Source organism: Elephas maximus, chromosome 11 (genome assembly GCF_024166365.1).
Source record: "Elephas maximus indicus isolate mEleMax1 chromosome 11, mEleMax1 primary haplotype, whole genome shotgun sequence".
In the NCBI taxonomy this organism is placed as follows: Eukaryota; Metazoa; Chordata; class Mammalia; order Proboscidea; family Elephantidae; genus Elephas; species Elephas maximus.
In genome coordinates this window covers 103,696,367-103,724,335 of record NC_064829.1, presented here as the reverse complement: position 1 = coordinate 103,724,335, position 27,969 = coordinate 103,696,367, and the positions used below count along the sequence as shown (strand labels likewise).

At 50.3% G+C, this 27,969-nt stretch overlaps 1 protein-coding gene across 1 annotated transcript in view; it reads right to left on the bottom strand.

Annotated features, from left to right (window-relative positions):
- NOVA2 (NOVA alternative splicing regulator 2) overlaps positions 1 to 26,286 on the bottom strand; it is a 35,955-nt gene extending 9,669 nt beyond the window's left edge. The window contains exons 1-3 of the mRNA XM_049902417.1: positions 26,010 to 26,286; positions 13,144 to 13,287; positions 6,765 to 6,931 (exon numbers count right to left, since the gene is read on the bottom strand). Of these exons, the coding sequence (XP_049758374.1) occupies positions 6,765 to 6,931; positions 13,144 to 13,287; positions 26,010 to 26,286 (588 nt within the window). The remainder of the gene's footprint in view (positions 1 to 6,764; positions 6,932 to 13,143; positions 13,288 to 26,009) is intronic.
- Positions 26,287 to 27,969: the final 1,683 nt, after the last annotated feature.

Below are 27,969 nucleotides of genomic sequence, written 5' to 3'. Positions count from 1 at the left end.
CATGGAAGGAGAAAATTCTACCACTGAGCCACCACTGCCCTAGACAGTGTGATACTAATATGATAATGTAGGAGACTGTCCTTGTTCTCAGGAGACAGATACTAAAGTGTTTAGGGGTGGAGAGTCATGTAATCTACAACTTATTTTCAAATAGATCAGCAAAAATCCCCTGTGTGTGTGTGTGTGTGTGCAAAGAGATAAAGCAAATATTAACCGGTGAATCTAAGTGCAGTGCATAGGCAGTGCATTGTACAATTCTTTAAACATTTTCAAAATAAAAAGTTAGAGAAAAATACATATGTCCCAAAACTTCCTTTCATTCTCTAACGTTCTATATATTTTACCTACCTACTTGTTTATTTTCTGTTTCCCCTCGAAAGAGAATGTAAGATCCATGAGGGTGGAGGTATTTGCCTCTTGTTTACTACTGGGTCCTCAGTGTTTAGTGTTTGGCACAGAGTAGGTGCTTAGCAATGGATGGGTGAATGAATGGATGGCTGAAAGAATGAATGATGACATACCCACAGGACCAAGCAGGAATGGGATTGGGTGGAACTGGCAGGTGTAAGCCACCTGGTGGTGTGGTGATGGTGGTGTGTGTGTGTTTTGTGTACGTGTGTGTGGGTGCTGTATGTCTGGACAGCCAACCTCAGCTCAATATGGCCTGTTCTCATTTTTCTAGATTAACTGGGAATTCTGTTTTGTAAAATGTAAAGCATCCCAGTTTTTAAATGTTGGCAATCTCTTCCACATTTCTAAGAACAACTGTGTAGTGTAAACAATCCAATGTGCTAGCCAGGCCACCGGTTTCCAATCTGTGCCTACAAATCTCAGACAAGTCACTTTGGCCTCTGGCATCATCTGATCAGGTTCAAATCCTGGCTCTACTACTGATGCTAGGCAAGAGACTTAGCCTCTTTGGGACTTGGTTTTCTCATCTGTAAAATGAGGATAATGATACTTCCTCCATTATGAGGCCTAACTGGTGGCACAGTAGTTAAGAGCTCGGCTGCTAACCAAGAGATCGGCAGTTCAAATCCACCAGCCACTTCTTGGAAACCCTATGGGGAAGTTCTACTCTGTCCTATAGGGTTACTATGAGTTGAAATTGACTCGGTGGCAACAGGTTTGGTTTAATTTTAATCGAGATCATGCAGGCAATAATGAGCTTGAAATTCAAGCATGGCCACAATTAGCCAGAACTCAGTAGGGCTGCCCTTCAGGTGACTCACAGCCCCCATCACTGCCAGGTGAGTTACATCTGGTTGCCTCCACTCAGTCATGTTTTTACTTGGCCCCTGTGGGCATGTCCTCATTCATTGATTCAATCGCTTGCTGATCACCAAGTATAGGGTGCCATGTGAGTGTGCAATTAATGTGTGTCTATTTTTTTTTATAGTAGATACTCAATAAATGGTTGTTATCATGGTTACCCTCATAGACAGACCTGGATTTATAGTAGATACTCAATAAATGGTTGTTATCATGGTTACCCTCATAGACAGACCTGGATTTAACTCCCACATCTGTGGCATAGGTGCTTTGGAAAACAGGTTGTCAGTTCCTTGAAAAGTTAAATGTAGAGTTACTATGTTGTTGTTACCACGTGCCATCGAGTTGATTCTGACTCATAGCGACCATATATAACAGGGTAAATCTACCGGACAGAGTCATCATAAACCAAACAAACAAACAAAAAACAAATCTGTTGCCATTGAGTTGATTCCGACCCATAGTGACCCTATTACCACATCACCCCGCAATTCCACTCTTACGTGTATACTCAAAAGAACTGAAAACATGTGTCAACACAAAAGGTCGTACATGAATGTTCATAGCAGCACAATTCACAATAGCTCAAAAGTGGAAACAACCCAAATGTCTATCAACTGATGAGTGGATAAGCATAAGGTGGTAGATCCAAACAGTGGTGTATTATTCTGCCATAGAGAAAATGAACACACAATACATGCAACAATATGAATGAACCTTGAAAACACTGTGCTAAGTGAAAGACACCAGACACAAAAGGCCGCATACCATATGATTCCATTTCTACGAAATGTCCAGAATAGGCAGATTTAGAGAGACCAAGAAGCCCTGGTGGCGTAATGGTTAAGAACTTGGCTGCTAATCAAAGGATCAATAGTTCAAATCCACCAGGTGCTCCCTGGAAACCCCATGGGGCAGTTCTACTCTGTCCTATAGGGTCGTTGGGAGTTGGAAGTGACTCGACGGCCAACAGGTTTTTTTGTAGAGTTCAAAGGTAGATTAATGGTTCCCAGGGGCTGGTAGGACTGGGGGGAGTGATATATGGCTGCTCACGGGTATAGGGTATATTTTTGGGATGAAGAGAACGTTCTAGAATTAGATAGTGGTGATGGATGCACAACTTTGTGAATATATTGAAAAGCCACTGAATTATATGCTTTAAAATGGCAAACTTTATAGTATGTGAATTATGTCTCAATAAAGTTGCTATTTTAAAGAAATCGCCAGAAAATACAGAACAGCCTGACAAGCGAAGGGGATAGAAAAACACACACAGAAGCAGACCTAAGAGTAAAGAGATATTTAGTACGTGATGTGGCATTGCAGAGGAGTGGGGAAGGATGGATTATCCCAGAGAGGGTTTGGAGACAACTGGCTGATCATGTGGGGGGGAAAAAAGATTAAAAAAAAAATCCCACAGCTGCCACTTCCGAGCTGAGTAAGGTAGTCATTTCACTCTTTTGAGCCTCTTTTTTCCACATCTGTAAAATGGGCATATCATTCATGATCCATATGGTTTTGGGGAGTATTCACTGAGATACTAGTGCCCTGCCCAGTGGTAATAATTCAGTGTAAGCTTGACAACACAACCACGGCTAGCAGCAGGGTGGTTGTTGCTGTTTTTTCAACATAAACTAAAAACTAAACCCACTGCCATCGAGTCGATTCCGACTCATAGTAACCCAATAGGACAGAGTAGAACTGCCCCCTGGAGTTTCCAAGGAGCGCCTGGCGGGTTCAAACTACCGACCTTTTGGTTAGCAGCCATAGCACTTAACCACTACGCCACCAGGGTTTCCTTTTTTTCAACATAGCAGGGTCCAAATTCTAGTTTACTATTTAATAACTACATGATTTTGGGCAAATGTCTTCACTCCTCTTTGTGCCTCAATCTCCTTGTCTCCAATGTTGGTATAATCACATTTTGTTGTTAGCTGCTGCTGAGTTGGCCCCATGTGCAATAGGACTGGACCACTGTGATCCACGGGGCTTTCACTGGCTGATTTTTGGAATTAGATAACCAGGCCTTTGTTCCTAGTCTGTCTTAGTCTGGAAGCTTTGCTAAAACGTGTTCAGCACCACAGCAACATACAAGCCTTCCTTGACAGATGGGTGGCGGCTGTGTATGAGATGCATTGCTGGGAATCGAACCTGCGTCTCCCACATGGAAAGCAAGAATTCTACCACTAAACTGCACACTGTTCCCTTATAATCACACCTACCTCCTACAATTATTGGGAATATTCAATGAGTAAAACGACTACCCAGTGCTTAGCATATGGTGCCGACCCTACCCCTTGCCGTTGAGTTGATTCCAACTCCAAGTGACCCTACAGGACAGAGTAGAACTGTCCCTTATGGTTTCCAAGGAGTGGCTGGTGGATTGGGACTGCTAACCTTTTGGCACCACCAGGGCTGTGGCACATGGTAAGCCCTCAGGAAATGACAGATATCTTATTAACAGAGTCCAAACTGTAGAACCACAGCATTTTGGAGAGAACTGCAGGTACAGAGCCATGGAATCCCGGAGTCCCAGGGTATCAGAAGAGCGGAATCCTAGAGTCATCTATGCTGGTTGTTGATGTTGTTGTTAGTTGCTGTAGAGTTGGCTCCAACCTATGGCAACCCCAGGTGTGCAGAGCAGAACTGCTCCATGGGGTTTTCAAGGCTGTGACCTCTTGGAAGCAGATTGCCAGGCCTGTCTCCCGAGTGCCTCTGGGGGGGGCGGTTTGAACCACCAATCTTTTGGCTAGTAGTCAAGCACTTAACCATTTGCACCACCCAGAGACTCCAATACAGGCCTAGAACCTTGGAATCACAAAGTCATAGAACCATAGGAATTTTAGAGCCAGAGAGGCCTCAGAGACCACCTGCACCAGTGATTTGCAAGCCTGTGGAGATCTTCAAATAATAATAACAGCAGCAGCAGCAGTAACAACATCCAACACAGTGCTTGTCAGTTGCCAGGCACTTTTCTAAACCTTTCATATAGTAACTTGTTTAATCTTCACAATAATTCTATAAGGTAGGTACATTTATCACATTTTTATAAATTGGGAAATGGAAGCACAGAGAGGTTAAGAACTTGCTCAAGGACACAAAGGAGTGACTAGTAGAGGCATGATCTGCTCCTACGACAGGGTACATGCTCAGATTCCCAGGCTTTACCCTCAGAAGTTCTGATTTAGTGGCTCTGGGCTGGGATCCAGGAATCTGCATTTTAAGCTAACTAGATGACTCAGACGCCAGCCAGGGCTGAGAGCTACTAGTTTATCCCAGAGGTGGCAAACTGGTGACACTCTGGCCACAACTGACCCACAGCCATGTTTTCATTGGTCCACATAGTGTTTTAAAAACTGACCCAAGCTTTTAAAATCGGTTTATTTAAAAGATTTCTGGTTTATTTTAAAAAATTTGGAAGATATGGTCACAGCATGTCCACATTCCCAAAAGACAAGAATCAGCTGCAGCTGAGTGACAGCTGCCCCCTTTAGGGATGGTGAACGCTCTCTAGAGGTTGGTCCTCAATCCTTTATGTTCCCTTCCTGGAGTCTGCAGGCATTCCAATTTATATTCCTTGGTTTGGTCCAGGGGACACACTGTACAGAAAGGGAAACTGAGGAATAGAGAAGGGAAGGGGGTCCAGAATAACACAGTGAAACCAAAGCATAAAAGGGAGTAGATGTCTCCTGACCCCAAAATCCAATAACAACAGCTAACTTGTTTGAAGAACTTTCTATGCACTAGACACAGCTGCTAAGTGTTTTTCAAGCATCAATAAACACTAACCACCACCCTTAAGTAGGTAACATAATGAATCCCATTTAACAGCTGAGAAAAATGAGGTAATGAGACAATCAAGCCACTTGTTCAAGGTCACATAGGTACGGAGTAAGTAGGACTTAACCTCTGGCTGTAGAGCCTTAGCCTTCGACCATTATCTTTCTCATTCTTTGGAACATGTGGAGTAAAAGGCAGAGGACAAATCCGGGTTCTATGATCTTTCTGATCGACTATTTCAGAATCCTCTGGATTCGGGGTGGGAGTGGGAGACTCAGGCACAGATAGTGCTGACCCTATTTTCCCTGCAACAACCACAAACTCTCCACGATGAATCCAGAGCCCCCTGTGGCCATGATCAAGGCAGAAGAGGCGATGCCCTGTCCTCCCTGTAAACTGTGAGTAAGCTGGTGGGAAGGTATTCAGGAGAGCCCTGGAGGGGCAGCAAGAGTGAACAGAGACGCTTCAGCACCGAGGACAGCAGCTGTGCTCCACCCCCCAAACCCGCAATCTTTTTGGAATACTCCTCTAGGGCTCTCCGCCCACCATTCCGCCGAGAGGCTGGGGGGACTCAGACCCATAGTCTGCTCCACTTCGTGGCAAAGACAGGATCCCAGAATTCCAGATCCCTTTTACCAAGGCCGTTTCTCCTGTCTTTGCCTCTAGGCTGACATTAGGAACTCTTGCAAATGGCCTGCCCACCAGCCCGGACTTCTCGCCCCTTTGCGACGAGTGCGCATGTGTATGGCAGCAGGAAGGAGAGAGGAAACCGAAAGCACGCGCAGCCAGCCCCGCGTTTCCCTCCCACTTCATCTCCCACCGGGTCAGGACCACGCCGCCAGGGGCCTTGCCGTGAGCCCACCTGCCCCTTGCGCGCCGTCGTCATGGCAACCGAAGAGTCCCGGGAAGCGATTGGTCCCCTCCCTGCCACGCCCCTATGCCTCCGCTTCCCGGTAACTGAGGCAACGGGGAGGCGCTGCTCTCTGTCTTCCTAGGAAGGGCTGTGTAGGAGAAGGACCCGCCCCAGGACCCGCTAATGGCCCTTTCTCCAAAGTGGTGACTACCCCTATACAGTAATTAATGGAAGACGAGGGGGGAGTATGACGGACCATTTCTAAACTCTTCTGGTTGTGGCTGAGCTGTCACTGAGGTCACTTCCGGCGAGAACAGGAAGTGGGAGGCAGGTTGCTCAGAGAGACAATGGGATGTGGTGGAGGGGAGAGGAGGATCTAGAGAATCCCAGGAAAGAGGAATAAGTGGGGGCTCTGGGCCAAATTTTCTCAAACCTTCACTCCCCTTCTGAATCAAGCCAACTCCAAGAGGCCTGGAATCTTTTCTATTAGGGCTGACTTGCTAATAATAATAAAAGCTGTTGCCAATGAGTTGATTCTGACTCAAAGTGACCCTTTGAGGCAGAGCAGAACTGCCCTATATGGTTCCCAAGGCTGTAATCCTTACAGAAGCAGATGGCTACATCTTTCTCCCACAGAGCAACTGGTGGGTTCGAACTGCCAACCTTTTCTGTTAGCAGATGCATGCTTAACCATTGCACCCCCAGGACTCCTCATTGTACTAAACATTACCATGTATTGACTGACAAACTTTTTATAGGCACTATCCCACTGAACTCCCATGGTAACCCAATGATGTTGGAGAAGGGATTCCTCCCAAATGTCACCAGCATTACAGCAACCCAGTTTGCCCCAGCTGACCTGCTTGGCTCTGTCGGGGTTCATCGTGGTTTGGGGCTGAAGGATGTTGACCACTTCAGGCTTGGTCATCGCTTGAGGAATTTCTCGGACCTTCTCAGCAATAAAGCTGTGCACAGCATTCAAGGCCTCTGCTGTGCCCTGTACTAGGCACACCCGCTCTGTGGTTCCTGTTGAGCAGGAAGAGAGAGGGCAGACACATCCATCAGACAGGAATGATGACATTCCTGAGTGACCCCAACTCATGGCAACCCCTTGTGTGTCAGAGTAGATCTGTGCTCCATGGAGTTTTCAATGGCTGAGTTTTCCAAATGTAGATTGCCAGGCCTTTCTTCTGAGACAGGCCCCATTGAATGGAAGGGGATAACTGAGGTCCAGAGAGTGGACCTGACTAGCCCTAGTTCACACAGGGAGCCTGGGCAAGCTGGCATGGGCTCCCAAGCCACGACTGGCAGCTGGGAGAATGAGTGGAATCCCTGTTTTATAATCTGCACTTCATCTCCTTTGCCTAAAACAATGCCAGGGGATAGAAGAATGATGCTTAAGCGCTTTATGATGCCCGCAGCAGCCCTGGGCAGGGGGAGACAGGGCTCAGCTGCCCCTTCCCAGTCCTTGCCGGCTCCCGGTTGCTTTGGCAACCATTCACTCACTGTCCCCCTCCTTCTAGGAGCAGTGAGCTCAGGCCTGCAATGGTTGCCACAGTAACTGGAACCCCCTAATCGGTCTGGCTGGCCGGGTCCTCAGCCCACCCCCAGGGGGATGAGGGACGAGGCCCCGTTGCCATGGCAATCCCTGAAAGCCTGCAGCGAAGGCCTCTGGGCTTTTGGAGAGGATGGGGAAGAGCTGGGGGATGGGGGAGGTGGAAGAGAGGTCTGAGTGGCTGCCTGGACCCACCAGATGGAAGGCTGAGGGGTGGGGGAGGGCAGGGGTGTGGAAAGGGGAGGGTAAGGTGGGTCAAAGGCAATGAGTGGGGGAGCGGGGACTAGGGGACCAGGAAAGAAGGGTGGGCTGGAGGAGATTCACCAGATATTGGCTGCGGTCCTGACCTGGGCATCTTTCTCCTTCGTGTGCGTTTGCGTGCGTGTGTGTGTGTGTGTGTGTGTGTGTGTGTGAGTAAAAGAGAGAGAGAGAGAGACAGAAGGGGCGGGGGAGGAAAGAAGCTAACTCTGGGTGGTGTTAGGATGTCCGTGCATGGGAGAGAGTATGTACCTCCAAGAGGCAGAGTGGGCAACTGGCTTGTGTGTTTGTGTGTGTATTTGGTGGGACCGATAGCTTACCTTTATCTGTGTTTGTACATAGAAGAGAAAGAGCAGGAGAGGCTGAGATCTTAACAAACCCTGTGACACAGTGATTCAAGTGAAGATGTTTGTGTGGGCCCTGGTGTAGGGGAAAGACCCTGGGTGTCACCACGGTGATGTGAGTCTTGCATGCTATTTGTGAGATGGAGCTGAGTGTACGTGAGAGTTTGCGAGAAAGAAACAAAGAGTCTTACTAAGTGGCACTGAGGCTGGAAGATGAACGTTCACCACGTTGAGACTGTCGGATTGTGTTCGTCTGCTTATGTGTGTGTGTCCATGTGTGTAAATGGAAGAGAGGGACAATCACCCCCTCTAGATGTTCTTAAGACTATTTGGGCGACTGGTATGTGGTATGTGTGAGTATGCGTGTAGTTTGTGTATAGGAGACAGACAGGCAAGACTCTATGACAGAGGGTTGTATGTGTATGTGTATAAAACAGAGAGAGAGACAGGACAGGGGTGTGTGTGTTGTGAGTGTGAATGTGTGTGTATCTGTGTGTGAGAAAGAGAGTGGGTAGAGATAGGACAGGGGTGTGTGTGTTGTGAGTGTGTCAGAGACAGACATACATATAATATACATATATGGAAACCCTAGTGGCACAGTGGTTAAGAGTTCGGCTGCTAACCAAAAGGTTGGCAGTTCGGATCCACCAGGTGCTCCATGGAAACCCTATGGGGCAGTCCTACTTGCATCCTATATGGTTCCTATGAGTCAGAATTGACTCAATGGCAGCAAGTTTGGTTATATATATATATTCACACGCACACACACACATATATATATGTATACACACCCACGTATATATGTATATATATAAGCAGAGAGAGACAGATAGGCAAGGAGTACATGTGTTGTGAGTGTATGTGTCTGTGTGTCTGTGAGAGAGAGACAGGGGAGATGTATGTGTGTGTAAAGAGAGAGAGACAGACTCAGGGGTCAGTATGGAAGACTGGATAGCAGATGTGTTCGTGCATGTGTGTCTGAGTATATGAAGAACAGAGAGACAAACAAGACTCTACCATGTCTGGTACGTGGGAGAACGTGAGTGCCTTGGTGAGCCTGGGCCAGTTTTGTGTGTGGACTGAGTGTGTGTCTCCTTGGGCAGGACCCAGTTAGTTCCCTGTGTCCATGCGCCAGCCTCCCGTGCCTCCCAAGTGTCTGGGACACTTGGGGGTGAGTGTCTAGCGTCCTGAAAGCATCGCCTGCCATTTCCCAGCCTGGCATCCCAGCCTCGCCATGTGTCTGGGTGTCACTGTCTGTGGGTCACTTGTGCGGTTGACATCCCCCACCTCCTTTGGGCCACTGTTCCTCCCTCTTGCCTCCCCAACCCTGAACAATGGCTTGGTCTGAGCCAAGGGTGAGTCAGCATGCAGGCTGTCTCTGGCTGGGGTGTAAATAGGAAAGGGTGTGGGGCAGGTTGGAAACTGGGGGCAGGTGGGGGAGGGGGAAGCCCCAGGGAGAGCCCTGCCAAAGTGGCCAGGTTCTCAGTCTCTGCTGAACTTTTTTTCAGCTCAGGAAGTCTGTTATCACCAGCCCCCCTTTGTAATTCTTAACCTGGGGGCCACAGGGGCTTTGGGGGGGACTCAGTTAAACCTTGAAAGAATGTCTAATAATAACAGCTGAGGCTTATATAACACCATATGCCAGGCACCCTTCTAAGTACTTTACATATATTAATCGCTTACTATATGAGGTAGGCAATATTATTATCCCTGATTTACTGCTAAGGACACTGAGGCACAGAGAGGGTAAGGGATTTGGCCAAGTTTACTCAGAAAGATCTGGGTTTCACACCCAAGTGTCTGGCTTCCAAGCCTGCTGTTGTTAGTGGCCATCGATTCCAACTCATGATGACCTCATGCATCACAGAGTAGAGCTGCTGTACTCTTCATGGAGGTAGATTGCCTCCTTCCGAGGTTCAAACCACTAACCTTTAGGTTAGCAGTCGAGCACAAACTACCCTGTGCAAAATTATGGGGTGTGTGGAGTGGTTTGCTTTAAATGCGCTTGTGCGTAGGGGGGAGGTGTATGATGACTGTAGTTTTGGTTTTACATTTTTGATATTAAAAAATGAGTATGTATGAATTTATTAAATAGTCTCAAGATTTTGCACTTTGGTGCAAGCATGTTATAAATCAATACAATTTTTTTTTTTTTAAAGTGTGTGTGTCTGTGCTTTTCTTCCCAGGATGGGGTCTGTAGCTTCAGATGGATGCTCCAAATCAGAAGCTGTTTTAAGGATCGCTATGGTGGTCTGAGGTCCCTGGGTGGTGCAAATGGTTTGCACTTGATACTAACCCAAAGGTTGGCGGTTCAAACTTGCCACGCGGTGCCATGCAAGAAAGGCCTGGCAGTCTCCTTCCATAAAGATTACAGCCAAGAAAACCCCATGGAGTTCGGTTTTACTCTGTAACACATGGGGTTGCTATGAGTGAGGATCAACAACAACAGGTTTGGTTCTTTGAAGGTGGTCTGGGCTGGTACACAGGAGTCTGCCCAGCCTTGGGCAGGTACCTGCCTCCTTCTAGGTCTCTGTGTATGACCTGAAAGGATTAAATCTGGAGTTTGGGGGTTCATGCATCGGGGAGGGGACGCCCTTTGTGTGTTTTGCAGTATCTCAGCCCCTTGCTTGGCGCTAAGGGTCAGGTTTTTATTTCAGGTAATAGACAAGTGGGGTGTGTGTGTGTGTGTGTGTGTGTGTGTGTGTGTGAACTTACCAGGCACAGAGGACCCTTTCAACTTCTCCACTGTCATTTCTCATCTGTTCCCTGTGCTTGCTTGGGCCACACTGCACAGATCACTCTCCCTGCCTTTAAACACACTAGCTCATCTTCCTGGAGCTCCCTTTCCTGCTTTCTCTCTAGCTCACTCTTACATATCCTTCTGGCTCTTCCTTCAGAAACCCTTCCCTGAGACCCCAGGCTGGGCCAGGTGCCTTGTCTCGGCTTCCCCGTCCCAGCCCTGACAGCTCTGCATCATCACCAGTATCCGTCTCCCCATGGGGCTGTGAGATCCATGAGGGCAAGGCTGGAGCTGTCTCAGTCACCGCTGTGTCCAGCTCTGTCCAGCTCAGGGTGGCTCTGAGGAGATGCTCAGAGAGTATGTGCTAAATGAATGAATGAATGAAAAGGTGTCACCCTGGGGTGGAGGGAAACATGCTCTTTGTCTCATGCAGTAGCATCTCTGTTTCCTGTGCTCCTGTGGGTCCTGGGAGGTCCCAGGGACAGGACTAGGATGTAGGGGCTGTGTTTTGCATCTCTAAGTCAGGAGACAGCCAGGGTTCTTTGATCTGGAAGCTCTATGTCAGTAGTGGGCCTGGGGAGATGTGCTGGCTTATCTTGTTTGCCTGAATAGTGTTTGTCCCACCCTTTGGGGTTTTCAGCTGCCCGGGCTATTGGGTGCGTTGAGATGACATGGTCTTATGCCACAGAATGTGATCCACAGGCAAAGAACCAAATGTCCGTGGATGAATGTCCCAAGCAGAGGTCTGATCTGTATTTCGTGGACTAGAGTGGTGTGAGGGAAACTGGGCCAGGGTGGACAAGAAGGGGAGGGGGTGTGCCTGGTTCCCTGGACTTTTCTCTAAACCTCTTGCCAAAGCTGCTTAGTGAGATGGGAGGTGGGGACAGAGAGAGAGAGATATGTGTGTGTGTATGTGTCCTGACTCTGGACTCTGGCTCTGTTGTTTGACCTAAAAAATCCTAGGGGATTAAGGATGAGCCAGCACCAGCGCTAAAGCAAAGATGCAACCCGGGGACCTTCATTGCATTCCTAGATGCCAAGGCTCAGGCACTGGTCTCAGGAGGGACGTACTGAGGGGGATGAGAGAGAGCGGTGGGGCCTTGAACAGTTTATGGGCAGTTCGGGAGTCCCTGGGTGGCACAAATGGTTAAGTGCTCAGCTGCTAACCAAAAGGTTGGAGGTTCGAGTCTACTCAGAAGCACCTTGGAAGAAAGACCTGGTGATCTGCTTCTGAAAAATCAGCCACCGAAAACTCTGTGGAGCACAGTTCTACTCTGACATACATGAGATCAGTCACTACACGTCAGAGTCAACTCCACAGCAACTAGTGGATAGTTGGGGGAGAGAGATGGAGCTGGGGGAGAGGCAGAAAACGAGCCAGGTTTGGAGAAATCAAAAAAGGAGGAAGCTGAGACCTTGGAGATAGACTCGTAAAGGGAGGCAGGGAGAGATGGGCAAGAGGAAGCAGAAAGAAAGGAGAGGCAGCCCAACCAGAGAATGACTTCATTGAGGGGGCTCACTAAATACGTGTTGAATGGATGACTGAATGAGTGAGCGAGTTCAGAGAGACAGAGGAAAAAAAAGTGGGAGAGTGTGAGTGAGGGAGGGAATGGAAAAGAGGGGGAGAGAGATAGGAAGACAGGAAGGGAGGGAAGGGGGGCAGGGAGTAAGAAAAGTAGCGACGGGGCAGATAGGAATGGGAAACCAAGAGAATGGGAGATGGAGAGACACAGACAGAACCTGAGAGATAGAGAGACAGACACAGAGAGAGAGAAGCAGGGAGAGAGGCAGGGAGACTGATGGGGATGGAGATTAAGGGAACGAGAGATGGGAAAGTCAGAAACAAAAGGAGAAAGGGACACATGAAGAAGCACAGAGACGAGACATCTGTGAGACATCAGTGAGACTGAGATTGGCCAAGATAGGATGACAGAAATCCAAAGGGTGAGTGAGAAATCCAAAAGGAAAGAACAAGGGGAAAGGAGAGAGGTGTGTATAACATGGGTGGCTACCCTTCAGCCCCAGGGACACCCTGACACCTGCCTCTCTCCTCCCAGTTCCTCCAGCTGACCCGAGGGGGCAGGTGTGTGGGAAGGGGCACATCTGCCAGCACATCATGCAAATGAGCTCATGAATATGCAGCAGGCCTATTGTCTTGCCCTACCCCCACCCCCATCTGCTCGGGCCTGGCCCCTCAGGCTGGGGGCAGCTCTGTCCCCTTGGGAGGGAGGGGCACCCCCACCGCCCTCACTGCCCCTAGGGAGCCCTTCCCCCCATCCAGGGCTGGGTGGGGGGGCGGGAGGCAGGGGAGGCCTTCGGGCAGAGCCCGGGTGCGGCTCACCAGGGTAGAAGTCTTTGGACTTGGAGAGCTTGATGGTGGCCCCCGTCTCCTTTTGCAGCTGTACGATGGTCTGCCCGCCCTTGCCAATGATGGAGCCCGCCGCGTAGCTGGGGATCAGCACCTTCAGGAAGTATTCGCCTTCCTCTGCGGGGGCACACAGGGTGGGAGTCAGAGGGGGAGAGGGCCTCACCTTCCGAAGGTGCTGACCCTCCTCCTCCAGGGAAGCTGGGACGGGTGGCCTTCGGAAGCCACCGGGACCACAGCCACCAAAGGAACAAAGAGCGTGGAAACAGCATCAAGGAGAGTCAGACACAGAATGCGCTTTAAAACCAAATGATAAAAAACCGAAACTAAACCCACTGCTGTCGAGTTGATTCCGGCTCATAGCGACCCCAACGGACAGAGGAGAGCTGCCCCGTAGGGTTATCTTTAGGGAAGCAGAATGTCACATTTTTTTCCCAGGGAGCGGCTGGTGGGTTCGAACCATCGACCCTTCTTTCCCTTAGCAGCCGAATGCTTAACCACTCTGCCACCAGGGCTCCTTAAAACCAACCAAGTTTAGCTTAATTAGTAGAAAAGGTCTGCCTTGAGCATTAAGCTCTTTTAAGAACTGTCTATACGGGATCAAATTGACAGCAGCAACTCAAAAGTTTAGGTATGAACCTTAGGGGGCGGTGAGTTTATGTTAGTGGGGGAGGAACAACTCAGAAAAGGAGGTTGAGAACGTTTGCACAACTCGAACAATGTCATCAATATCACTGAATTGCACAGGTAGAAACGGTCGAACTGGTGTGTGTTTTGCTGTGCATATTCTCAACAACAACAAAATAAATAAAAAATTTTTAATTAAAAAGAAAAGATCTTCATTCATTGATTCAACAAATATTTACTAAGCACCTGCAACACGCGGGGCACCCTTCTAGTGAAACAGCCACGACAGAGGCAGACAAAGCTCCCTGCTCCCTTGGGCAAGTGAGGAAAATAAGGCCAAAAGAGCGTCCGTAATTCAGCCAAGAGCTTGCCCAGCTAGATTCTTCTAGAGCGGGGGAGACAGACAATCCATTTTATGTCAGATGGTGGTAAGTACTAAGAAACCAAAAAGAGGCAGAAAAGGGAGTGGAGAGTGGAGGGGGCTGTTGTGTTGGATACGGTGAGCAGGAAAGTCCTCCCCATGAACACAGCATTCTTTATTTATCAAACGCTCCTTCTGCAGCTGTACACTGGGTTGCTCAGAGCCCTCCTGTGGCTCCTGTCTCACTTGGTGTAAAAATCAAAGGACTCAACCTATCTGTCTCCCTCATCACCACCTGGTCCCCTCTCTGCCCTCGTCTTCTCCCACTCCCCCACCCACACCTTGCTCACTGTGCTCTAGCCACACCAGCCTCCTCACTCTCCCTGGAACACCAGGCACAATCCTACCCCGTACAGAGGGAAGGGAATGGAAGGAACCACGTGGTTATGTGGAGGAAGGGCAAGTGCAAAGGCCCCGGGGTAGGATCGTGCCTGGCGCTCCAGAGAGAGTGAGGAGGCTGGTATGGCTGGAGTCTGACTCCCTGAAATGTGCCTTGGAAGAAGTACAGTCAGAATGCCCCTTAAAAGCCCGGATGGTGAGATTTTGTCTCAGTTACTTTGGACACAATATCAGGAGGGATCAGTCCCTGGAGAACGACATCATACCTGATAGAGGGTCCTTGAAAAAGAGGAAGACCCTCAAGGAGATGGGTTGACACAGTGGCTGGAACAATGGGCTCAAACATCGCCTACTACTGTGAGGATGGTGTAGGACTGGGTAACGTTTCATTCTATTATACACAGGGTCACTATAAGTTGGAACAGACTTGATGGCACCTAACAACAACCTATCATACCTAATATATGATAGACTATTTCTTGCCAAAAAAACAAACTAATTTGTCTTGGAAGAAGTACAACCAGAAAGCTCCTTAGAAGAAATGACAGTGAGACTTTGTCTCACATACTTTGGACATGTTATCAGGAGGGGTCAGTCCCTGGAGAAGGACATCATGCTCGGTAAAGTAGAGGGTAAGCAAAAAAGAGGAAGACTCTTAACGAGATGAATCGACACAGTGGCTGCAACAAGGGGCTCAAGCACGACAACGATTGTGAGGATGGCGCAGGACTGGGCAGTGTTTCATTCTGTTGTACATAGGGTTACTGTGAGTCAGAACCCACTCAAGGGCCCCTAACGATAGCAACTATTTCCTGTACTTTACAAATACCAGTTCTTTTAATCTTCACATTGATCCTATGAGGGAGGTCCTATTTTTAAAACCCATCCTACTATGAGGAAACAAAGGTGAAGAAATTGCCAAAGTTCACATAGCTGCTAAGTAGCAGAGCTGAGATTTGAACCCAACCCTGGGAGTCCCCGGGTGGTACAAATGGTTAATGCACTTGGCTGCTAACTCAAAGCTTGGAGGTTTGAGTGCACTCAGGGGCACCCTGGAAGAAAGACCTGGTGATCTACTTCTGAAAGATCAGACGTTGGAAACCTTATGGAGCACAGTTCTACTCTGACATCCGTGGGGTCGCCGTGAGTTGGAGTCTACTAGACGGCAACTGGGTCTCAGGGAGTCTGTCTCCAGAGTCTGTGCTCTTAACTACTATGATATACTGTCTCCAGGCTATGAAGGAGGGAAGGGAATGGAAGGAACCACGTGATTATGTGGAGGGGGAACACATGCAAAGGGCCTGGGGTAGGATTGTGCCTGCGTGGCAAACAGGTCATCCATATCCCCACATCCACAAACACCGGACTACTGGGTCCCTGGCTGCCAGGATTTTTGGCCTTGTGGGTGTCCAGGGAGAGTGAGGAGGCTGGCGAGGCTGGAACACAGTGAGCAAGGGGGAGGGTGGAGAGATGAGGGCAGAGAGGTAACCAGGTGGTGGTGAGAAAGACAGGTATGTTGAGTCCTGTGGGCCATGGTGTGGTCTTTGATTTTTACATCAAGTGAGACAGGAGCCACAGGAGGGCTCTGAGCAAAGGAGGGATGGAATCTGATGTAGGTTCAAGAGGATTCCTCTGACAACCATGAGGGGATCAGACTGCGGGGGCAAGGATGGAAGCAGGGAACCCAGAGAGGAGGCGACTGCAGTGGTCCAGGTAGGAGGTGACAGCAGTTCCAACTGGAGGAAACCATGGAGGGGTGAGAAGGGCTGGACTCTGGGGATGCTCTCAACACTCAGCCTTGACCCAGCACTGCACTGAGTGCTTTGCAAGCTCAATTTCTTTGACTTGTGCAGCCTCCTAGTGAGGTGGGTAGAATGATCTCCATTGTTACAGAAGAGGAAACTGAGGCATAGAAGGGCACAGAGAAGTGAAGGCACCAGCTCAAGTTCACACCTTCAGACAATTCCTGGGCTGAGATTTGAACTCAGTTGTGTTTCAGCCTTGGCCCTCTCTTGCTTATCACCCCCTACTGCTGGTGGCTAAACAGCAACATGACCAGGGTTGGCGTAGAAGACCTAGAGGCGGTGCCAAGGTGGGCTTGTGGGGCTTTGGCCATTCTTTGTTATGGATCAATGATGTTTTCTTGGCCATGTGTATAGTATTCTGCGAATGCAGCCTCGAGCAGGTCCCTGACCTCTTCCTACCTTGTAACCAAACTGTTGCCGCTAAGTCTTCCCAGGGTAGAAATTCTGGAACCGTTGTGATTTGGCTCCATCCACCTTTTCAGTCTCACTTTCTCATCTTCTAATTGTTTCCTGCTCCCTCCCACCCCAGGCCCTTTGCACATTCACTTTGCCTGGAACTCCTCTCCCCCAGTGAATTCCTCTCCTCCTTCAGATCCCTGCTCCGAAGCTTTTCCTGAACCCTGAGCATGGGACGGGTCCCCTTGTTTTATGCCTTCAGAGCAATTCATCACTGAGGTCTGCTTGGGTCATGTTAGCAGAGCTCGCCCCTCTGTCCAGGGACGCCACAGTGCCCAGCATATAGTTGGTCTGCAAAAAAAAAAAAAAAAAAAAGCACACACACACACACACTGGAAAAAGGACAAGAGGAGCCAGGCAATTCTGCCTCCAAAGATTAAGGTCTTAACCTCTTAAGGTGTCCCCCAATGGGTTTTCACCTTTTTTTTTTTTTAAAGCAAAAAGCCAGTTGCTGTGAAATCAGTTTTGACTCACGGCAACCCCACGTGTGTCAGAGGAGAACTGTGCTCCACTGGGTTTTCAATGGCTAATTTTTCAGAAGTAGGTCGCCAGGCCTTTCTTCTGGGTGCCTCTGGGTACACTGGAACTTCCAACTTTTTGGCTAGCAGCTGAGCGCATTAACCGTTTGTACCACCCAGGGACTCCTTTTAAGGAAAGTAAGTCTATTTTCAGGATCTAACACAAAACCTGGAGATACAGAGCAGATTAAAGAGAGACTGCTCTAGTAAAAGTGGAAGCGGGGGCAGGCGGCAGAGGATTGGGAACCCTGCCCATCTCAGCCAGTCTCTTAAGATTCAAGGTTCTAGGTTCCCTGGTGTGTTAAGATAGGGGTATGGGGATGGAGTTCAGAATTAAGGGATTTCCTGAGCCCAAGTCAATCTTCTTAAACTTGCCTAATCAGACCATTAAGCCTATTAGGTAATTAACCCCCCAGAGTGCCTTCCCTTCAATCATCTGGCCCCCTCTTGAATTCACTTTCTTCCTTGGGCTCACAGAAGTGTCCCTCCCACCCCATTCCTGCCCCTAAACCAGTCACCAAGATGCGGCCATGTCTACATCTCCGGAAGATTCTGGAAGATTGGGAAGGACTTCTCCACAATCCTCGGGACTCTGTCCTCTTCCTCCTCATCCTATCTCCAGCCAGGGCCTCTTCCCCTGTTTTCCTCTTGAGGGTGGAAGGTATTCATCAGCTCTGACAAAAACTAGGTTCCTGCCCCCATTTTTCCGTACCCCCCCATAGACTGAAGTTTTGTCTAAGAATCTCAGTATCAAATGACAGAAACAGACTGAAACTGAGTGAATTTTGTCACTGACAGGCTGTGTGGCCTTGGGCAAGTCACCTCACCTCTCTGGGCCTCAGTTATCTCATCTGTAAAATGGGGGACATGATGAACCAAAAAAAAAAATCCAAATCCGTTGCCATTGAGTCAATTCTGACTCATAGCGACCTCATGTGTTATAGAGTAGAACTGCTCCATAGAGTTTTCTTGGCAGTAATCTTTACAGAAGCAGATTGCCTGGCCTTTCTTCAGCAGTGCTGCTGGGTAGGTTTGAACTGCCAAACTTTAGGTTAGCAGTCTAGTGCTAAACCAAACCATTTGTGCCACACAGGGACCTTGGGGGCCATAATAGCACTACCCCAAAAGGATATTGTGATCAATTAAACAGTTAAACGTAAAGTACTAAGAATGGTCCCAAGCACACAGGGCCCTGGAGAAATGTGACCTATCATCATCATCACCATCATCACCTACCTCATGGACACAAGTACTTATCACTGTGTCTGGCAGATGCCAAAAAACCAAACCAAACTCGCTGCCATTGAGTCGATTCTGACTCATTGCGACCGTATAGGACAGAGTAGAACCGCCCCATAGGGTTTCCAAGGAGCACCTGGTGGATCCGAACTACCAACCTTTTGGTTAGCAGCCGTAGCTCTTAACTACTATGCCACCAGGGCTTCCAGCGCATGCTAAGTGCTCTATAAACGGGCGACGAATGCCTAAGGTTTGAGGTTTTGGTTGGGAGGTTGGAGAAGGAGGGGAGATTCCACTTCCTTGTCACCCATCCCCCTAAGGGGCTGCCCCAGGGGTTCCCCTGTCTCATGGAGGAGGAATGCCTCCTTCCTGATAGAAGTGAGAACCAGCCCCCCATTTTCCTGCAACAGTGACTTTCTAACTCCCTCCATCCTCATACTACCTTCTTGAATCTTGCCCTTCTTTCATCTCTCTGAACCATTATTTCCTCCCTCCCTCCTTCCCTCGCTTCCACAAATCCTTGCTCAGCACCCACTACTTGCCAAGTCTTGTTTTAGGTGCTGGGGATACAGCAGGGAACAAGAACAACAATAACAAAAAAAGCAAACCAGAACCCACTGTCCTCAAGTCAATTTCGACTCATAGAGACCCCATAGGGTTTCCAAGGCTGCAAATCTCTACGGAAGTAGACTGCCACATCTTTTTCCCAGGGACCCGCTGGTGATTTTGAACTGCCGACCTTTCAGTTAGCAGTCCTTCCTTTAACCATTGTGCCACCAGGGCTCCCGGGAATAAGACAGACAAGTTTATTTCCTTTAGGTACACTTACTCTTAAAATTTAAATGTACCTATTGAAAGAGAAACTTAAAAAAAATCATCACTAATAATCAGAGTTTGAAGGAATGGTGGTTTCTTTTACTCCTGAAGTCCATTAACATAAACCGTCAGCATTAAAAAAAAAAAGTGTCCGTGGACCAACCCACCTAAAACCACCTGCAGATGCTCAATGTCCTTGTATCAGACTAGTGGATACTCTGGCTTCTGGAGCCACCTCCTCAGCTGACTGAGACCTCCCACCTGTAGACGCTCAGAGCTCTAAGTCTCAGGAGCCCCTTTGAGGACATCGGTCTATGTTCCCTCCTGAATCTTTTGCACACCCTTCCTGTTTGGGGGCATTTCCCACTTGTGATTCCCAGCTCCCTCAAGAAGAAGCCAGAACGGTTATTTCTCAAGCTTCCTTGCAGCAAAGGGCAGACACATGACCTCGGTTGATCCGGGAGCCCCTAGACACCACCCGCTCTCCCACCCCATTTGGGTGAACAACCAAGGCTCTGCCTGTGAGCAAGTTCTTCCTTCTACTGAAGCAGAATCTAGATCCCACAACTCGCCCCCACTGCTCTAAACTTTCCCTTGGTGTCCAGGCAGCTCCTCTGCCCAAGGGCAGGGCCTGAAGACAACAAGTTCATCTCTCCTGCTAACCGGCTTCCCTCTTGCTGCAGTTTCAAGCAGTTCCACCTTGGGAAGGGGCCATCTTTCCTTTCCAGTCACTGTGTGAGTCTCTGGCCTCCCCTTCCCTCTGGCCCCCCTCTCAGGAATGCTTCTGGACACTTTCAAAATAAACAAATACTTCCCCCTCCCCAAATAGTTTTTGCCTGCCCAAGAGATGTGGGGTGTTGTGATTGGAGTAAACATTTTTATTGTCAGAGAGTTGACCCTGTAAGATGGCTTTGCTCTAGAGGTACCCCCCCCAAAAAAAGACAAAAAACAAAAACCAAACCTGTTGCTGCTGAGTCGATTCTGACTCATAGTGACCCCACAGGACAGAGTAGAACTGCCCCACACAGTTTCCAAGGAGCACCTGGTGGATTCGAACTGCCGACCTTCTGGTTAGCAGCAGTAGCTCTTAACCACTACACCACCAGGGCTTCCGCTCTGGAGGTGGCAGGGGCATTATTGAGAAAGGCAGAGTTGAAAGGATGGATGTTGTAGAAGGTGCTGTTTCTGGTGATGGTATGTTTAGGGGGAACCAAAGATGGGGTGTTGTACTCATTGTTGTGCATTTGTTTTTGGGGTTGGGAAATATAAGTGTTGGCGTGTTCAACGGACAGAGTATGAGGCCGCTGGGTGGGATATTGATATTGTCATTGGGAATGTGCGGTGATGCTGATGAAAGGCGAGGGATGGTGGGGATGTGGGGCGGAAGGGGTGCTGCTGAGAAGGGGTAAGACGCCAGGCGTGTGATTGCTTTCTGTGAGTGACGGTGTTACTTGTTTGTGTCAGAAATGTATTACAACTGGAGTGTGCTTCGGTAGGGATGTGAGATGCCAAAAAGTGTGACGTCACCTTTGAGTTGTGGCACTATCTGTGTGTGAAAGAAAAGTAGTTGGGGTATGACTTCTTTGGGGTGATTTACCATTGGGCGGTAAAACAGGAATATGATATTGTCGATGGCAATAATAATAGCAATGATGATGATAATGACTGTGGTTGTTGGCCCCCGACTCATGGCAACCCCCTGCACAATGGAATGAAATGCTTCCCAACCCTGCGCCATCCCAATGGATCGGTCCGTTGTGATCTATAGGGTTTGCATTGCCTGATTTTTAGAAGTAGATCACCAAGCCTTTCTTCCTAGTTCGTTTTAGTCTGGAAGCTCTGATGAGATCTGTTCAGTATCATAGCAACGTACAAACCTCCACTGACAGACGGGTGGTAGCTGCACATGAGGGGCATTGGTCTGGGAATTGAATCTGGGTCTCCCGCATGGAAGGCGAGAATTCTACCACCGAACCACCAATGTCCTCCATAATAATGGTACCCAAACCCACCGCTGTCGAGTCAATTCCGATAGTGATTGTTTATTGAGCGCTTACTGTCTGCCAGGTCTTATGCTATGTGCTTTACATACACTATCTCATTTAACCCACAGGACAACCCAGAGAGATAGACCTTACAGTTCATACTTTCCAGATGAGAAAACTGAGCCTCAGAGCAGTGAAATAACTTGCCTGAGGGTCCCAAACTAAGCACACGCCAGCATCATTGAGAAGGTTTCACTCTAGAATTCTTAATCTGGCAACACTGTCTTTGTATTAAAGAGTTAGGGATGTTGGGGGCAAGACCTGGTTGGTGTAAGCTATGTTAGGGGTGTGGGATGTGTACGTATGTGGGACTTGCTGTTTCTATAGATTTCGGGGTGACAGAGATGGGCAGTCAGGAGTTTGGAAGCCGTTGTAGTTGCAGCTTAGGAGTTATGATCTGTACTCAAGGGGACAGTCTCTGGGTTATTGTTCCAACAGATTAGGGTCATTTACTTCTCTGATGAGCCCCTCACCAGGATTTCTGTTCAACCTCTTCACCCACATCCTCCTGCCCTTAGTGCCTTGTCTTCTCCCAGTAGTGCCTACCAGCCTGTCACGGTGCCCAGAAGTCCGTATAAATAGCCCCCATTGCCTCCATGTCTCCCATCAGCCCCCAGGAATGAGCAAGAGGGGCTGGTTGGTGCCCTGGGCGAGAGCTCAGCCTCCCCGATCAGCCACTACTTGCTGTGTCCCTCACCCCTATGAGCCTCAGTTTCCTCACCTAAAAATGAGGTCTACTGTACTATTGCAGCCCTGGTGGACCAGTGGTTAAGTGTTTGCCTGTTAACCAAAAGGTTGGCTGTTCGAATCCACCAGCTGCTTCTTGGAAACCCTATGGGGCAGTTCTACCCTGTCCTATAGAGTCGCTGTGAGTTGGAATCGACTTGATGGCAATGGGTTTGGTTATTTTTTTATTTTTAACTGTACTATCTATTCACACAATGGAGCCAGCCTCCCTGGCTCAAATCCTGGCTCTGCCTCTTACTAGCTGGCTGACCTTGGGCAAGTTACTTAACCTCTCTCTGCCTCAGTTTTTCATCTGTAATGGGCGACATAATAGAGCCGTTATAAGGAATAAATGATTGAGCCATGTCAAGTGCTTTCCACAATACTCCCTGTAACACTGTGGCACCATAAATATTAGACATTATTATAATTTATTATGATTGTTATTACATCATAGAGTGTTGGGAGAATTAAATGAAATGTTCCATGTAAACTATTAATAATATTGATAGTTGTTATTACTAGTACAGAGTCCTGGTGGCGGAGTGGTTAAGCACTTGGCTGCTAATTGAAAGGTCGGTGGTTCGAACCCACCAGCTGCTCCATGGGAGAAAGATGTTGTGGTCTGCTTCTGTAAAGATTACAGCCTTGGGAACACTATGGGGCAGTTCTACTCTGTCCTGTAGAGTCACTATGAGTTGGGATCAACTCAGCTGCAACGGGCTTGGTTTTTTTGCTTATCGTTACTATTATAGTGTGGCTAGCGTCGATGGTATGCAACAACAGCAACATAGTTGTGGTTATCGTTATTTCCCCACTTGGCAGGTGGGAAAACTGAGACTCAGAAAAGGGGTGGGGTTGATCCAGGGTCTCACAGCCATCAAGGTATATACTTGGAAGGAGCCCCCAGTTTTGAGATCAAAGTCCTGGACTCTTGCCCAGCCCTGCCCCTAAGTGTTTCTGTAAATGGAAGCCTGTCCAGTGGGAGGGAGTTGGAGAAGAAGGCTGGAGGAGATGGTCCCTAAGGGCTTGTCCTAGTTTTCCCACTGCTGAGGGAGGCAGGATAGCACAGTGGTTAAGTACATGTGCTCTGGAACTAGGTGGTCAGGGCTGGAGAAATCCCAGCTCCACCATTTATGAGTTGTGCGACCTTAAGCAAGTGGCTTCATCTGGCTGAGCCTCAGTTTTCCTCGCCCGTAAAATGTGGCTCCAACTATCTCCCTTCAGGGTTGCAGTGAGAAATTAACTCACATCTCAGTGCCTGACTCCTAGGAGGTGCTGAGCACATGGATATTATCATGGCTAGCAGTGGTAGCAGCAGCACTATTGTCACATTGTACAGCTCTGAGCAATCAGACTGTGAGCATTTCTATCCCTTTAAGAGAAGGATGGAGTCCCCGGGTTGTACAAACACACTCAGCTGCTAACCAAAAGGTCGATGGTTTGAATCTACCCTCAGGCGTCTCAGAAGAAAGGCCAGGTGATCTACTTCTGAAAACCGCTCACTGAAAACCCAAAGGAGCACCGTCCTACTCTGACACATACGGAGGCACCATGAGTCCGAACCGACTTGAGGGCAGCTGGTTTGGTTTTCGCTTTACGACGAGGATGGGCAGGCTGGCTGGGCTCAGGGTTCTCCTGGGTCCCCAATTCTCTCCAGGCCTGGGAATGGCAGTGGGGCAGGAAGTTGGGAAGGAAGTCGGCTGGGGCTGCGACATAATCGGCTGGGGCTGGGACATATTCGTGTGTATGCTGGATGGGGGTGGGGGAGCAGGAAGGACAGGAAACTCCCTCCCACCCCTCCCCCAACTTCCCTTTCCTCCAATTTCTGCTGGACACCCTCACAGGCAGGAGGAACCAGGGGGTCCCCAACCTGGATGGGGGTTGGGATGGGAGGAAGAGACTTGGCTGTATTCAGCCAAGGGGAGGAGGCAGGAGGCCCCTAACCCCCCCATTCCAGCACCCAGTACAATGGGAGGGGCCAGCTCTCCCCGAGTCATCTCTCTCATCCAGAGGAAAAGGCCAGAAGAAGCAGAGATTTTGGCCAAGGTGACTGCGGGGAGGGGCTCCCGTCTGCTCTGGGGTCTCCCCCCTGTGGAGGAGCTCTGAGGATCTTGACAAGCCCTGATAGGCAGGTCACTGCCTCTTTCCTGAGTCCCCCACTGCTGTGGCACACACCTCGAGGTCGGAGCTTGTCTTTTATTCTCTGGTACACACACCTTCTCCGGTTGCACACATCGCGATGACCCCTCTGTGTCTCTCACACACACAGCTCCATGCATATACCTGCTGTGGTGTTAGACATTCAGCCATTACACACACACACACACACACACACACACACACACACACACACACTCAATCACCTCCACATCTTCTTTGGTCATGCTCAGTCGTTTCACTAACATAGTTCCCTGGTTACACATATACACGCTCTGGGGGCTCACACACACAGAATCACCCCCACATATTGTCAGGTGTCACACACAGCCATTTCACACACATACCCCTCCCCTTGTTAAGACACTGATGGGACACACACACACACACACACACACACACCTTCCCCTTTTACACCCCTTGGCTGTCATTCACATATGTCCCCTGTTCTACCCTATAGCCCTGTCACACTGTCACCGGCCTCTCCCTTGCCTCGTTACATACCCTTATCACCCTCATGCGTTTCACCCCCAGAGCTTCAGCCTCTCCCTCGTCATACACCCACCTTTCCTGGGTGCACACACCCCCTCTGATGTCATCTTGCACACCTCCATGTATCACACCCAGCCACAGCCTCTCTGGAGTCACACCCACACCCTTTTCTTGTCACAGCCCCTCCCCTGCTCCTCCTGGTCCCTCCCTGGGCCAGACATGCCTGGGTGTCACACACACTGACCCGCCTGCCCTGTCCCACACAGCCTCTCACGGCTCACACTCACAGACCCGGCCCATTCGGCATCCCCCACACACCCCCTCGCATGTCACACACCCCCTCTTGCTTGTGTGTCACTACACTGTGCCACAGCCCCTGCTTGGGTGGCATGCACACACCTTCCCTTGTCACACATAACCCTTTTAGGGTCTGAAACATGGAGTCCAGCCCCTCTCATTCTTTTATACACACACACACACACACACACACACACACACCCTCTTTCTCATCATATCTATGATCCCCAGTATCACAGTCTAGGACTCACATGCATGAGTGCACGTACACATGCGAACACACACACACACCTGTCCCAGCCACACATTCTCCCACTTAGCTTTACACACCCACTCTCCCCTCTGTATCACCCAACACACCCACCCAGCCCATCCCCACGCACAATCCCGCCCATGGCCCACACATGCCTCCCTCCAGGACAAGCCTGGCTCAGGACATCCCCGGGGAGGGAGGCCGGGAATCTCCGGGTCCACAGGCTTCCTCTCCCCCTTCCCTCCTCTCCTCCCCCAGGCCACAAATTTGGGATCATCTGCCGACGACGACGACGAAAGCCCAGGGAACACCCTTGCCCCCAAAGGGTCACATCACACACCCCTCAAGGACACAGAGACACCCGCCCCAAGAGACCCACGCCCCCGTCTTCTGTGCCCCCCCAAGGACACTTACCACCCCTTCCCTCCCCCAAACCTTCTCCTCGCAGACAAAGCTCGCAGCCCCTGGTCGCGGCGAGAGGGGGAGGGGGTCCGGCCCCCTCCTCAACACTCTCCTCGGCCCCAGCCTCGGGGCGGGGGCGCCCAGCCCCTCCTCAGACCCTTGCACCTGCCACTTGGCATGGGGGCGGGGAATGGAGGAGGCGAGGCCCCTGTCCCCCTCACCCCCCAAGCTACAGCCCCTTCTCACCTCCCGTGTTGCTGCGCTTGGTGCAGACCACCTCGGGGGGCGTTTCGAGGGGCCTCTTGCGGGAATCCAGGGCCTCGGGCTCCATGGGGGGGGCCTGGGGCGGCGGCTGCTGCTGCTGCTGCGGCTGCGGCGGCGGCGGCGGCGGCTGCTGTGGCGGCGGCGACGGCTGCTGGGGAGGCTGGGGCTGCGGCGGCGGCGGCGGCGGGGGCGGCGGCGGCTGCGGGGCCGCGGAGGCCGTGAAGAGGCCGTGCACCGCGCCGGCGGCCATCATCCTCATGGTGGGGGGGCGGGGGGCGGGGGAGGGGAGGAAAGGGGATGTGGGAGGGGGAGGGGGCGGTGGCGGAGGGTGGGGGAGGGGGAGCCCCGGAGAGAGAGGGAGGGAGGGAGGGAGGAAGGAGGGAGGGAGAAGGGAGCTGGTCCTGGGGGGCTGGCAGAGCCTGGAGAGCGGATGTGAGCAGGATGGGGGTCAAGGGGGTCCCCGATAGAGCCCGGGGAGAACTGAGGGGTGGGGTCTCTCTCAAGATCACGGAGACCCGGGACTGGCCGCGCCACTGGGGGAACGGGATCCCCCTTTTTGCGCCCCCCTGGGCGGAGGGCCGAGCCCCCCAGGCCCTGTTCGGGGTGGGGGGCCGGGGGAGCAGGGGCTGAGGTGGGAGGCGGAGGCGGCCGCTAGTGGGGGCCCTGGGGGTGGCGGGCGCGGGCGGCAGCGGCGACAGGGCTGGCGGTGGCTGCTCGCCCGAGCATCTTCTTCCCGGAGGCTCCGCCAGCGCCCGGCCCCTCCCACCCGCGTAAGGCCACGCCCATGCTGACCAGGACCACGCCCTTCATCCCCCCATTGGCCCTTTCTTGAAGCTTGGACCACGCCCCTCGGGTGGACCACGCCCCTTCCCCGCAGCTGCGAGAAGAGCCCGGCTCCCCCAGGCTGTGTACAATAAGTCTGGGCTGGCCCATGTCCTCCCCACGCCTCACCTTCAACCAACATTTATTGAGCACTTGCTATCTGCCAGGTCGCTTCTAAGCAAGCGCTTCACGTACATTATCTTATTTACGCCCCAGAGCAACCAACTCTGTGTGGTACTCTTATGATCTCCATTCTACAGATGCGGAAATTGAGCCTCCGAGGCCTGATGTCATTTGGTCAGGACAAGAAATCTCGTTTTACAGTGACTCCTAACCCCGAGAGCTACGAAGTTCAGCCTCGAAGCTTTTATACAACCCTTCTAGAATCAACACAGGGTTGTCTCGAGGGCTCCAAAAACAAGCAAACGAACAAACATAAGCCTATTGCCATCGAGTCAATTCCAACTCAGTGACCCTGTAGGACAGAGTAGAACTGCCAGATAGGGTTTTCAAGGAGTGGCTGGTGGATCCAAACTGCTGCCCTTTTGGTTAGCAGCTCAACTCAACCACTGAGCCACCAGGGCTCCTGTAAGGGTTCAGGGGAGGGGATTGAATTCAATGAGAGCCTAAGATAAAGCGTGTAGCACTGACCCTAGTACACAGCTGGCTCTCAATTTAATCAAAAGCACTTATGGACCACCTACTAATAACCAGGCACTATCCCAAACTGAGATTCAACAGGGAACAAAACAAACTCTTGGAGCTTGTAGAGTAAGTGTTACTACTCATGTAACCTGGAGTGGCTTGCCCCATAGCACACAGCTAGACAGAGGGAGAACCGGAATCTGAATGCAGGACCAGACTAATTCCAGCACTTGAAGTCATTGCAAGTAAGGGGGCCCTCCTTGGAACGGATTGTCATTGACATTTATTTTATGTTCTCTGGTACATGAATTTTCTTCTCCCTGGATTCCTGGTCTCCAAGTACTCTTTCCTTCCTGGGTCAGCCAGAGGCAAGATTAGACTCCGAGGGAGCCTGAATGGGGATAATTGTGGCAGCTGGGGGCCCTTCCCTCTGCTCTATCCCATTCCCTGCCCCTGCCTTGCCATGCTGAGCTCC